The sequence below is a fragment of the Pelophylax lessonae genome (assembly GCF_965119305.1).
Source record: "Pelophylax lessonae genome assembly, chromosome: 8".
In the NCBI taxonomy this organism is placed as follows: domain Eukaryota; kingdom Metazoa; phylum Chordata; class Amphibia; order Anura; family Ranidae; genus Pelophylax; species Pelophylax lessonae.
The window spans coordinates 182,507,443-182,521,635 of record NC_138775.1 but is presented as its reverse complement, the minus strand read 5'-3'; the positions used below and the strand labels follow the sequence as shown (position 1 = coordinate 182,521,635).

Here is a 14,193-nt window from a genome sequence, read left to right as displayed (position 1 = left end):
AGGTCTATAATTTAATTGACTTCTGTTAAACGGACAAGTTGGAAAACTTAGAAATCTGCAACCATTAAAGAGGAAGTAAACCCACTGAAAAAAGTGAAAAAAAAAAAAACCTGTTAAGACAAAGGCATAATGAGCTAGTATGCATTGCACACTAGCTCATTATGAAGTACTTACCTAAAACACTAAGCCCCCACAGTGCCGACAGGACAGCCGACATGTTCAGCCATCCTGCTTCCTGGATCGCATCCTCTGGCCATCTGGCCGGAGGAGCGATTACATCACTCCTGCGCATGCGAGCGGGAGCCGCCACTCACGCCACTGGGCTCTGAAGGAATGGCACGGGTGGCCGTTCCTTCAGAGCGCATGCAAGAATGACATTGGCTGCATGCACTGTAAATATCTCCTAAACGGTGCATGTTTAGGAGATATTTATAGCACCTATAGGTAAGCCTTAATATAGGCTTACCTATAGGGTAAAAGTCTTTTTTAAAGTGGGTTTACAACCACTTTAAGCAATGTATATTGAGAGCAGTAGGAGCCTGTTTCAGAATATAATATCCCAGCGGGGATGGGATTTCTTCATATACCTAGTTTGTGTGGATGGAGGAATCTGATGGTTTTGTTTAGCCCGCTTATTGTATGATCCAAAACTACCATCCTCTGGCCTGCATTATCTTATATATTTGCTACTCCATTGAACCAAGTTCACTTATGTGTCAGGACTTCAGAACTGGTTTGCGTTCATTTGTGTATTAGGACTGTGGAACTGCCCCATATTCACCAATGTGTCAGGATTGCAAAACTGGTCTGCACTCATTGGTTGGTCTGGTTTGCAGAACTGGTTCACTGATGTGTCGGGAATATCGGTGTTGGCATTTCCAGAAGTTTAAGGCTAAGTTCACATGTAGGCGTTTTGGGTGTTTTTCTGCTCTAGGATCAGCTCAATAAGACAAATCCTATTCATTTCAATGACCCCTGTTCACATCTGAGCGTTTTGACGTTTTAAGCAAAACGCCCAACGCTCAAAAAAGTACATGAGCTTCTTTTTGGGCAGATTACAGGCGTTTTTTATTTTTTTCCATTGGTCACTTGTCAACCTAAAAACGCCTGAAACAACGCCTAAAAAACGCCTGTAAATAGCAACGCCAAGATGTGAACGTAGCCTTAGAATAATGTGTCTTGTGTTTTATTTATTTTTTTGTGTGTAATCTTGTTTGATGTGGTAATTTCGGAGAAAATTACAACTACATTCTTTCCCTGTTATATCTGAAGGTCTAAAGCTATGGTGGTGCCCTAGCTTAAATGATAGAATATTAATAATGGGGGAAAAAATGTTATTTCTAAAATGGCAAAAATTGTGTAATTGTAAATGTTTACATTGTAACTGTAATAATACTTGATAAAAGCTATTGGAATGTCCACTGGCCATACAATTTTTTTCTTTTTTACTTTCAGATTGCCCAGAAATATGACCCGCAGGTGGAGGAGGATCTGCGACTCTGGATAGAGGAGGTGACTGGCATGAGGATTGGTGACAACTTCCAGGTGGGCCTGAGAGATGGAGTCATTCTCTGCCAGTAAGTGTGCTGTTCGATCATACTCTATTATATCCTGTGATGAGTATAGCGGGTGGGTTGTTGTTAAAAATGCTGATTTGTCTGACTTTCTGTTGATCCAGTGCTTTTGGAGTCCCTGAGTTTACTTGCATGCTTATCCCAGGCCAGTGATTTACAGTGTATTGAAACCAGGGACCACCAGGCATCTAATGCTTTCTTAACGATGTCAGCAATAGCACATTTGTCTGTTTTTTTTTTTTTTGTTTTTTTTTTAGTGATCCTTTCACTACAGGGTCAAAATTGAAAACACATTCAATTATTGGGAATTTTCATTTGCTGACAAAATCGCTTTGAAGTGGTTGTAAACCCTTACAAATACCAAGTGATGTGAACAGCCTCAGATGATGCAGAGCTGAAACAAATTCTCCTACATAGGTTTAACCTGTTTGTCTGCAGCCCTCTCTTCCCTACTTAGTGCTTTGGAGAAATATAAGTAAACACTACAGATATGTGCTTTTCTCAGATTTCCTGACTGAGATTTACAACTTTTACAAGTATAAACATAGTAACTTCTAATAATCCCCTGCATACCAGAAATCAGGCTGCTTGTGCTTTTTGCTGTTAACCAGCGAAGCTCAGTTGATCTCCATGCACTACTCCACCTTTATCCATACTACAATCAAAAGCCTTATAGAACCACATATTACAATGATCATCTCTTCTAGGGACAAACTAATTTAAAATATTTACATGGTATCCATAATATACCATCTAGATGGTTTAAAATTGGAGAAAATCCCCCACTGCAGTTTTGTCATAGATGCGTCTGTTGATGGAACCATTTTCAATATGGTATGGCAGTTGTCTATAATGGGATCCTTTTGGTCAATTGTAACTACGCTTATTTTTTAATGCTTTTAAAGTCATTAGCAATCTGGTTGTAATCCACCGTGTGTCTTTCCCTCTCTCTTCTCCCCTCCCTCTCTCTTCTCCCCTCCCTCTCTCTTCTCCCCCCCCCCTCTCTTCTCCCCTCCCCCTCTCTTCTCCCCCCCCTCTCTTCTCCCCCCCCCTCTCTTCTCCCCCCCTCTCTTCTCCCCCCCCTCTCTTCTCCCCCCCCCCCTCTCTTCTCCCCCCCCCCCTCTCTTCTCCTCCCCCCCCCCCCTCTCTTCTCCTCCCCCCCCCCTCTCTTCTCCCCCCCCTCTCTTCTCTCCCCCCCCTCTCTTCTCCCCCCCCCCCTCTCTTCTCCCCCCCCCCTCTCTTCTCCCCCCCCCCCCCCCCTCTTCTCGATCTCTCTCTCTCTCTCTCTCGATCTCTCTCTCTCGATCTCTTTTTCTCTTTTTCTCTTTTTCTTTTCTTCTTTTCTTTTTCTCATTAAAGGTCAGAGTATAGCATTATCTCAAACTCCTGGGATATTGATCTAGTTACATAGCAGAGGGGGTTGTGGATCAGTTTCAGCTGCTTTTGGTGTTAATTAACAGATGCACTAGACTAGGGCAACAGGAATGGTTTTACAGGTGAAGGCCACTAATATTTTTGTTTTCCCCCTACTCTTTTTTTCCTGAGTTTTGCCAGAGCCCTACAAAATGACCTCCAGTAGGCCTACTGGTGTGAAATGTCTGACAAAACAATCAAACAGACTTCATGAGGGTGGCCTGAGGGTCCGATGTCCTCTAGTGGGTCCTGTGCTCACTGCCCAGCACCGTGGAGCTTGATTGGCATTTGCCATTGAATACCAGAATTGGCAGGACCGCCACTGGCGCCCTGTGGTTTTCAGATGAGTGCTGGTTCACCCTTAGCACATGTGACATACGTGAAAGGGTCTGGAGAAGCCGTGGAGAACGTTATGCTGCCTGTAACATCGTTCAGCATGTTTGGTGGTGGGTCGCCTGGGGAGACATATCCCTGGAGGGACGCACAGACTTCTACAAGCTAGAAAATGGCACGCTGACTGCCATTGGGTATCGGGATGAAATCTTTGGATCAATTGTCGGACCCTACGCTTTTGCAGTGGGTCCTTGGTTCCTCCTGGTGCATGACAATTCTCAGCCTCGTGGTGGGAGTATGCAGCCAGTTCCTCGAGGATGAAGGAATTGATACCATTGAAGAGCCCCCGCGTTCGCCTGACCTAAATCCAATAGAACACCTCTAAGACTTTGTTTCGGTCCATCCGATGCCGCCAGGTTGCACCTTTGTCTGTTCAGGGGCTTATTGATGTCCTGCTTCATATTTGGGAGGAAATGCCCCAGGACACCATCCGTCGTCTCATTAGGAGCATGCCATGACGTTGTTAGGCATGCATACAAGCAAGTGGGGGCCAAACAAACTACTTAGTACCGTTTTTTGATTTGCTGCAATGAAATTTCAGCAAAATGGACTAGTCTGCTGCATCATGTTTTCACTTTGATTTTTGCGGTGTCTTTGAATTCAGCCCTCTGTAGGTTCATCATTTTCATCAAATGATGTGGCATCCTTTCATTCCTAACACATTACACAGTCAATATCAGTATAGATATCCAGCATGATATTTCTCTTTCGTTTATTGATGGACACAGCTCCTGATCTTCTTAACCATTGGGTTATACTGTCCCCTATAGGATTAGAACACTAGGCAGAAAAAGTCTGGCTATGCCTATGGGCAGTCCCAGGGGGTATACTCCCTCTCTGCTAAAGGTACTCATTTTTTGATGCACTGACAGCAGTCCTGGAGTCATTTGTGTTCTGGATGGAGGTGGCTTTTGGGTGATGGGCTAGCGAAATGCGCCCCCTGCCTCATCGGATCCTGAATTTGATTCGGCCGCTGCGGATGTGGGTCTCCCTGCTGGGTCTGTGACCACACGGCCAGAATCCTCAGATAGTGAGGATGATTCCTCCACATCTGCAACCGTGCATGAAAAGGCGCTGGTGGAAGCACTGATTGTATCTGTGTGTGAGACCTTAAACATGGAGGATGCAGCTGGGACGGAGGCATAGGTTCCCTTTGACAATCACAAGCCATCCAGAATGGCAGAGGTGTTTTCTTTCCCCGCCTATTTGGACAGAATTGTCGCTAAAGAGTGGGGACGACAAAAGCCTCCCCTTGGGGTCCCTAAGCGATTTGCTAGGCGATACCCCTAGATACCCCTATGAGGAGTCCCTTCTTAAGAAGTGGAGTGTTCCACTGGTGGTGGACCCCCCAAGGTTTCTAGATTAAACAAGGCAACCATGGTTCCAGTTGAAGAGTCCTCGGTCTTTAAGGATCCGACTGACAGGAAGGCAGAGGCTGTGGCTCACAATATGTACACTCTGGCTGATTCGGCACTGAGACCAGTATTCACCATTGCCCTGGTGTCGCAAACTGACTGAGTGGGCTAAGCTTTTACGCTGTGACCTGGAGGGAGAATAGCTCCCCCCCCCCCCCCCTGCCTTTGCTGAGCTGGTGGATCAGCTTGTCCAGGGGCTGCAGTTTATCTGTGATGCCTCTTTATATGCAGCTCGGCTCTCTGTTTCTACAGTGGTTCTTCGGCGTGTCTTTTGGCTCAAATGCTGGTCTGTGGAACAGACTTCTAAAAAGGCCTTGACTGATTTCCCCTTTCAAGGAGATTGCCTGTTAGGAGCTACCCTAGATGGACTCATTAAAGTTCTCATAGGTAAAGCGTACCTTTCTTCAGCAGGCTACTAAGGGCAAGGACCTTCGTTGTAGACGTAGGCCCTCCTTCTCGGCTTATAAGAAGTTTTTTTTTTTTTTTTTGTCCCTCAGGGTCGACTGACCAGGGCTCGAAGCCTTTCAGGGCCTCCTTTTGGAGGATCCAAACGAACCTGGTCTGGCAAGCCAAGAGCGGGCTTCTCCAGACCTGCGGACAAGGCTTCTTCAGTATGAAGGTGCCCCCTCCCCTGTATTGGTGGGGGGGGGGGCGTCTTTACTGGGTTCCAGACCCGTGGACTTCCCTGGTACAAGACAAGTGGGTCCACAAAGTAATTCGGTCCAGCTACAAGATCGAGTTTCACTCTTGTACCCTGGCAAGGTTCTTTCCTTCCAACTTGCACCTGTCCCCGAACTGCTTACAGGGTCGGTTTGGGACGGTACAAGACCTGTTACTTCAAGGGGTGATTGTTCTGGTTTCGACTTTATAAAGTTTTCAGGGTTTTTACTTAAACCTGTTTACAGTTCCCAGGACCTCAAGTCGCTAAACAGCTTTGTGCGGGTGCAGAAGTTCAGAATGGAGTCCATTCGCACTGTTGGCATCCCTGCATCAGGGATTTTCTTGCCTCTATCGACTTAAGGATGCTTACCTTCACATTCCAATATGAGCCATTCACCAGCGCTTCCTCTGCTTTGCCTGGGGAGAGGAGCATTATCAATTTGTGGCTTTACCCCTTTGGTCTCGCCTCTGCTCCTCGGGTCTTCACGAAGTGTTGACCCCGGTGCTAGCATTGTTCCCGTTACTGGGTTACTTGGACGACCTCCTTCTGTAAGCAGAGTCTCCTCCTGCTCTTGTGGAAAACCTGGAAATCCCTATACGAAGTGGAGTTCGGCTGGATTCTGAATTCTCATGTCTGCTCTGCTTCCTTCCACAAAGCTGGACTATATGGGTCTGACTCTGGACTCAGCCTTAGCCGCCAGAGTGCTCCTTCCTCTGGACAAACACCAGAAATTGCAGGCTGCAATTTGTCTCCTGCTGTCCGACAGTGGAATTCTTTCAACGGCCCTTGGCCACACACTCCCTGGTGCGTATGTTTCATCGGGGAATAAGGCACTTGGCCCCTGCAGTGCTGTCTCCGTTGCCACCTAGGGACCTCGGGCAGTGTGTTGTAATTGGCGGCTTTATCCTGTCCATCTTACTTGGTCGATCACGGAGATAAGGTGGTTCTTCGTCCCTGTCTGTCGTTCCTTCCAAAGGTTGTCTCTGATTTTCATTTGAATGAAGACACTTTGTTGCCTTCCCTGTGTTCCAGGCCAAAACATCTGTAGGAAATTGCCTTGCATGCCTTGGATGTGGTCCTGGCAATTGGGGTGTAACTGGCAGATATGGAGTCTTTTAGGAAGGTCAGACTCACTATTTCTGCTCACAGATGGGCCTCGGAAAGGGTTGTCCGCTTCCTCTGCGACCATTTCAAGATTGATCAGACAGACGGTGATCAAGGCTGGTTCCATCAGGGGTCAGGTTCCTCCTTTCCCTGTCAAGGCGCACTCTACTCGGGCGCTCAGTGCCTCCTGGGCATTTCGTCACCAGGCATCAGTGACGCAGGTTTGCAAGGTGGACACCTGGTCGTCGGAGCACGCTTTTTTTTTCTGGTGAGCTCCAGTCATTTTGATTGAGCTCCTGTTTATTTGGTTGACTATAGTTAGCCTTGGGAATTTCTTCTACGCTGTTCCCACCCCTCATGTTTAACACTGCTTTGGGATGTTCCAATGGTTGAGAAGATCAGGAGCTTTGTCCGTCAATGATCTAAAGAGAGAAAATGGGATATTTGACTTAATAGTAAAATCCATTTCTCTGATGTTCATTGACGGACACAGCACCCACCCCTCTGTGGCATTGTAATTCTTCTGACACTAACAAAACAAAAAAAGAGGGAGTATAACCCCTGGGACTTCCCATAGGTGTAGACAGTCTTTTTTTTTTTTTTCTGCCTAGTGTCTTACTCCTGTAGGGGGCAGTATAAACCAATGGTTAAGATTAGGAGCTGTGTCTATTTTAATGAACATCAGAGAAATGGATTTTACGGTAAGTCAAACGTCCCATTTTTTTCCCTGATGTGTTTTCAAAGTGTTCCTTTAATTTTTTTGAGCAGTGTACATTGCACAGGGACATAGTATAGATTTGAAGATTTTTATATTTGATAACAGACATTGCATATATAATGTAAATAATTTATAACTATATGTAGGCATGTATATCTAAAATGTTGACAAAATGTACTTGAAGTCTGTAAAACTACACTTTGTGTCTAAACTGTATACTTGAGAGAGAGAGAGAGAGCTACATTGTATAAAAACAGCAAAACATTACAAACTGTCCAGTCATTACAAACCCGAATTATCTTCCCCTTAAAAAAAAAAAAAAAAAAATGGTAAAAATCTGATCTCTACATGCTTCATGCAGTGGGGGTTTAGACAGCTGTAGAGGCTGAGGGGAGCACAGGGAGCGTAATCACCAGTCTAGTGATTCTTAAACCAGGTATTTCTTTTTTTCGTTCAACCAGCAGGTTGAGCAAAAATCTCTGATACCTGCATCCACACTAGAGATTGGAGCAGGGATTTTCCCTACTGCACTATTCCTGGTTTTCCAGCATGACTGTTCGACAGAAGCCAGTTGTTAGACTGCCTTCTGTTGAACAGCGAGGGATACACAGACATCAAAATTCAGTCATTCCTGCTGAATTTCAGTTTGTGTATACCCAGCATTATTCATAGTCTGATTAGCAAACTAGGGTTGAAGAAGAAATGCAGAAAGGAAGAGGTGGAGCTGCATGCTTTGAATAGTAGTGTCGGTCTCCTTGATAAGAGGGTGGTGGTAGAGCTCTGTAAATTACACTTGTGGCTGCCCAGAATTATGAATTCTTTGACAGGTGAACAAATTAACACACATGTATTTTAAAATGGTGTTTAGCTGCTTTGGTGGTGTTGTGGTTTGAATTTACAGAAAGAGAGCAATTGTACATTGACTAATTACCTTCAATCCATATTGCATTTTTGCCACAGGCAAGTACGTTTGACAGAGGGTAGCAGGATGAGCAGCAATATGTGTTCATAGTAACGTGACATTTGATATACATAAATGTATAGATTAGCAAAGATTTTTGGCAAAACATTTATAATAATGAAATGTTATAAACCTAGCAAGCAAAATAAATAAAAATTAAAAAGAACAATGAAAAATATGACCCAATATATTTTGCATTGGGACTGAAATATAAAAACACGTTGCACTTGATGTTCAAAAGTGACCACTAGATGACTGAAAGCTCAAAAGTGACCACTAGATGACTGAAAGCTGACATACCTTATAGAACCCCCAGGTCTCGATCAGTTGGGGAGCGCTTATGCAGATCTTGAGCAACCCCATCTGTTCTTTTGTTTTGTTTTGGTTCTTAGCGATGATTACCAGCTTATTGTGAGGGTTAAAATTAACCTGTGCGCTTAGTAGATTGAAAAGATTCATATAATACAGCACTCTAGATATCAGGTTTTCCAGTGTGCTTGATGAGGTAACATACAGAGATTTTTTTGTATGCTGAAGTTCATGATCGTCTTCCTGTTTAGTGTTTTTAAGGTGACCACTTTGTCAGCTTAAACTATAAAATTGTGCAAAATGAAACCCAAATCTCTCCTCTGATATCCTGTTCTAGCTGATGGTAGAGGCTTCCATGTTACAGCAAAAACAACCTTGAACACCTGACATTCACCTTCCTACATCTGGAAAATGTGGCAGAACCAGATTACTATGCTCACATAGCAAACCGCACTTGGTGTACAGAGTTTATGTAGATGGAAAGGCTGGATAGACTGTCTTTTTTGTTTCTAAAAAGCAAACCTTTTATTTTGAGTGGCGTTTAATAGATTGTTTACCTCCGATCAGGTGATTGTTCTGCTATTGCCTCTACACTGACCAGTAGCCTCAATTTATCAGTAGGTCTGAGGGAAGAATTTTGTCTGTGCTGCTTTCTGCACCCAACCAAGCTCTCCGTTTTTTACTTTTCTAATATTGTTAAATGCAAACTAACAGCGCTCAAGTATACACTCTTACTGATTACTTACCATCCGAAGTTCATTCCAGTATTTAAAAGAAGAATGCACATATAAAGATAAAATCCACAGCATTGCAACTCTTTCCCGACTTGGAAATCCTTGTGCAGCCCTATAGAACAAATATAAACCACGCTGGCATTGTGTGATATTTATTAAAAAGTATATCTACCCACAGAAGTACTTTTTCTAAAAGCTCACAAAACATAAATCCATCCTGAGCGATGCTTGCTCAGTCCATTTAAAGCAAAATACCATTTGTCGAACCTATTCAGCAACACCTAATCATAGCCTCAAACGTGCATCATGGCTTACTCATTTTAAGGGCGACCCTCCTTCCTCTGTACTCTGTAAATTATACAAATTTTAGTGATAGTTTTATAGGGGACATTACATGATAGCAGTAAGGGGGGGGGGGGGGTGGGGGTTCAGGCATACCTGCTCTGGGAGAACTTAGTGATTATTCCTAGTGGCTATAGATGCTGGCAATAATTAAAAATCGCAAGCTGATTGTACCCTACTGTATCAATCGATGAACTGGGGAACAAACTGCATGCCCATACATGGTTTTTAATCTCGGCTGTCTATGGTCGGCTTTAGAACCTTTCAGTATATTTGTTATTAATTCCTTCCTTCTTCTAGTCTCATTAACAGATTACAACCGGGAGCAGTAAAGAAAGTAAATGATGCAAAAATAAACTGGCACAAGGTAAGGGCTGTGGGTACATTTTTCTTAGACTGTGTAGTTATATTATGTCAATCTATCTTAATGGTGTCATGTGCTGATTGTTCTACAGCTGGAAAACATTGGAAACTTCATTAAAGCCATACAGGAATATGGGATGAAGCCACATGACATTTTTGAAGCAAATGACCTATTTGAGAATGGAAATATGACCCAAGTTCAGTCGTCTTTGATATCCCTGGCTGGTTTGGTATGTACCCTTTTTTTGCACATTTATAAATTAAATGTAGGGACAGAAACCTTGTATTCAGTACCGTGTGTGTGACTTTTTTTTTTTTTATTTTGTTTCTACAAGTAAGTACAGCTTGAGGGAGAAAGATTAGAAGTAAATTCAAATGTATTCATAGTAATAACAGGAAACAGGAGAGTTAATTCTTAGACTATTGGGTTATAATACATCTCCAGGTGATTGAACACTGACAAATAAGCTTTAACTACACCCAGCATTGTATTCCTGCTCCCAGCATTGCTTCAGTTTTTTACTAGTGTCAGCAGACAATGGATGTGTGTGTGTGTGTGTGTGTGTGTGTGTGTGTGTGTGTGGCCTCTGTTCTCTAGAACAGTGGCAATTTTCAAGATTGGCCCCTACAGATGCTTTTATCCAAAAAGACCGTATCTGGACCACAGTGGACGAATTGAAGACTAGCCGGTAAACTATATGGGCACTGGATTCTATGTGTGCGCTGTTTGGTTGCATCTGTGAGTTAGCTGGTTGGGTTCTTTACAGGTTCAGGGTCATAGACCGCTGTGACTGAGCTCAGTTCCTAAAGATGCTATTAAGCATGCCTGTCTAGGAGAAGGTGAAGATTGAGACCATTTTTGGCTCTGCTTGGCATATGTGTAAGTGTCCCTATTAAATGGTTGGTCCTGGCTGGCTGGGGTCATTAGAGCACACTGTGGGCATACATGATCACAAGGTGCACACACGCCACCCTGTCTGGGCACACATTGCTATTCTTTGGCTGCTCTGTGCAGCCACCTGCCTTCTGCTCAAGTGTGACCTGGTGGCACTACGGCGCATGTGCTGTCAGCCAATCTGTGCTACTGTGCATGTGCCGCAAGCCCGTCTGTGCTACTGTGCAGGTGCCATGTTAGAATAAATAAATAAACAAGCTGCGCTAAGTGAATGATGACATGTGTGATCAATCAAAAATCATAATAAATGAATGAACTTATCAAAAAAAATATTACAATTCAGTTCAAAAACAGTGATAAGTGTGTATTATCTGATTTAGATCAGTAAACGCTAAATAATAAACAAGTGCTAAAATGGCAATCTCTAAAGTCCAAATAATCCCAAGATTTGGTGAAAATTTTTAATCCAGATTGTGTACACCAAAAGTGCTGTATCCTCCACCAGTAAATAATCCTGTTTACCAGATACTGGTAAAAGTAGACCTGTATCACCAGTGGCGTCTCTCAGATAAGATATCCCAATGGAGTCATCCGAGACAGGCTCTTGAACCACAGATGCTGATGAGTAAATGCCTGTATACCCAGTGATGTTATACGGAGTCACCCGAGAACAGCCCTTAAACCGCTCCTCTACTGCTTCTTCCAGCAACGTCTTGTCTCTACTTCCTCCCAACTCACCTCTCACCCGGAACTTCACTGGGGAGATCAGGCATCATTCAGATATCATTTTTTTTCCGCCGGCAATTCCCTGCACCATAAGAACAATCATTGGGGCTGTTAAGCCGATGATCGATTGTTACAGGCGGCCCCCCCCCCCATCCTCCCGCCGCCCTCCGGTGCTTCTGCCGGCTACGCAAACCAGCGGAGATGCATTCACCCCTAAAAAAAAAAGACAATTTCTGATTATAGTTGGTCTTTAATAGTAGAACTCCGTAACTCATGGAGTCTTTGGAGCACATTTCCCCACCTGATACCCTCCGGGTCCCAACCATCCATCTATGCACGGACGGTGGTCTTGGAGTCGCTTGTGACCCGAGTGGAGGTGGCTTGCGGGCGATGGGCTGGCAAATAGTGCCCCCTGCCTCATCAGCCTCATCAGATCCTCAGTCTAATTTTGGCCGCCGCGGACGTGGGTCACCCGGCTGGGTCTGCAGCCATGTGACTGGAATCCTCTGATAGTGAGGATGATTCCTCCACGTCTGCGACCACGCATGAAAAGGCGCTGGTGGATGCACTGATTGTATCTGTACCTGAGACCCTAAAGAAGGAGGATACAGCTGAAGCTGCGACGGAGATGCAGGTACCCTTTGGCACTCACAAGGCATCCAGAGCAGCACAGGGGTTTCCTTTCCCTGCCTATTTTGAAAGAATTGTCGCTAAAGAGTGGGGACAACCAAAGCGTCCCTGTGGGGTTCCTAAGCGCTTTACTATTTACCCCTATGAGCAGTCCCTTCTTAAGAAGTGGACTGTGCCACCGGTGGTGGACCCTCCAGTTTCCAGATTAAGGCAACCATGATTCTGCTAGAAGGGTCCCCAGCCTTTAAGGATCCTGCTGACCGGAAGACGGAGGCTGTGGCTCGCAATATGTACACTCTGGCTAGTTTCGGCAATGAGGCCAGTATTAACCATTGCCCTAGTATCGCAAACTCTGACAGAGTGAGCTAAGCTCTTGGGCCGTGACCTGGAGGGGGGGGGGGGGGGGGGAACAGCTCTCCCCTGCCTTTACTGAACTGGCGGACCAGCTGGTCCAGGGGCTGCAGTTCATCTGTGATGCCGCTTTGGATGCGGCTCCCCTGATGTCTCGCCTCTCTATTTTGGCAGTGGTCCTTCGGCGTGTTTTTTGGCTCAAGTGCTGGTTTGCGGATCAGACTTATAAAAAAGGCCTTGACTGATCTTCCTTTCCAAGAGATTGCCTGTTTAGAGCTACCCTGGATAAAATCATCATGGTCTCACGGGGGGGGGGGGGGGAGAAGAGTACTTTTCTTCCGCAGGCTACTAAGGGCAAGGAACCTCGTCGTAGACGTGGACCTTGGCTCATAAGTTTTTTTTTTTTTTTTTTTTCGTCCGTCAGGGTCGACTGACAAGGGCTCAAAACCTTTCAGGGCCTCTTCTGGAGGATCCAAAAGAACCTGGTCTAGCAAGCCAAGATCAGGCTTCTCCAGACTCAAGAAGGCTCCTTCAGCATGAAGGTGCGCCCTCGCCGGTATTGGGGGTCGGGGGATGTCTTTGCTGGTTTCCAGATCCGTGGACTTCCCTGGTGCAAGATAAGTGGGTCCACAAAGTCATTCAGTTCGGCTACAAGATCAAGTTTCGCTCTTGTCCCCCGGCAAATTTTTTTCCTTCCAACTTGCGCCTGTCCCCAGACTGCTTACAGGGCCTGTTTGGGGCAGTACAAGACCTGTTACTTCAAGGGGTGATTGTCCTGGTTCTGACTTTTTCAGGGTTTTTACTCAAACCTGTTCAGTCCCCAGGAAGGAAGGCAAAGTGTGTCCAATCTGGACCTCAAGGCGCTTAACAGCTTTGTGCGGGTACAGAAGTTCAGAATGGAATCCATTCTAAGGTGGGCAGAACTGGTTTTTCCAGTCCCTCCTCCATACACATTAGGGGGGGTGTAAAATTGGCAGGCAGATTACCTACGTCGGCAGGCGTAGAACCAAGGGGAGTGGTCCCTTCATCCAAAGGGGTTTCATCATCTGTGTCTCCATTGGGGCACCCCTTAGGTGGATCTCTTGACTGAACAGAAAGGTGCAGAGGTTTGTGGCTCGGTGAAAGGGATTCTCTGGCGGACGCCACAGACGCGCTGCTGGCCCCGTGGGGTCAGTATCGGCTGATTTGCGCCTTACCTCCTCTCAAGCTTCTACCCAGACTTCTACGCAGGATCAAGGCAGAAGGGATTCCGGTCATCTTAGTGGTTCCAGACTGGTCTCGTGGGGCTTGGTACGCTGATCTGTTGCGGTTAGTCTGACGTTCCTTGGAACATTCAGACTAACCGCACTCAGGGAGGATCTGCTGTCTCAAGGACCGATCTTCCATCCTGCTTTACAGTCGCTGGCTTTGATGGCTTGGCTGTTAAACACAGGTGCTGAAGGATAGGGGCTTATCTGAATCGGTGATTTTTCCACTCTGTTGAAAGCTAGGAAATCTACTTCTATGAAGACGTACATTGCGTGGTGTCGCTTTGGGTCCATCCTCACTACTTCTCAATGGCTTGGATCTTAACCTTCCTTCAATGGGGGGTTGAACATAAGTTG

The 14,193-nt window shown here is 45.3% G+C and overlaps 1 protein-coding gene across 1 annotated transcript in view; it reads left to right on the top strand.

Annotated features, from left to right (window-relative positions):
* Positions 1-14,193, top strand: part of CNN3 (calponin 3) — a 102,884-nt gene that overhangs the window by 55,531 nt on the left and 33,160 nt on the right. The window contains exons 2-4 of the mRNA XM_082265863.1: positions 1,456-1,577; positions 9,925-9,991; positions 10,080-10,217. Of these exons, the coding sequence (XP_082121989.1) occupies positions 1,456-1,577; positions 9,925-9,991; positions 10,080-10,217 (327 nt within the window). The remainder of the gene's footprint in view (positions 1-1,455; positions 1,578-9,924; positions 9,992-10,079; positions 10,218-14,193) is intronic.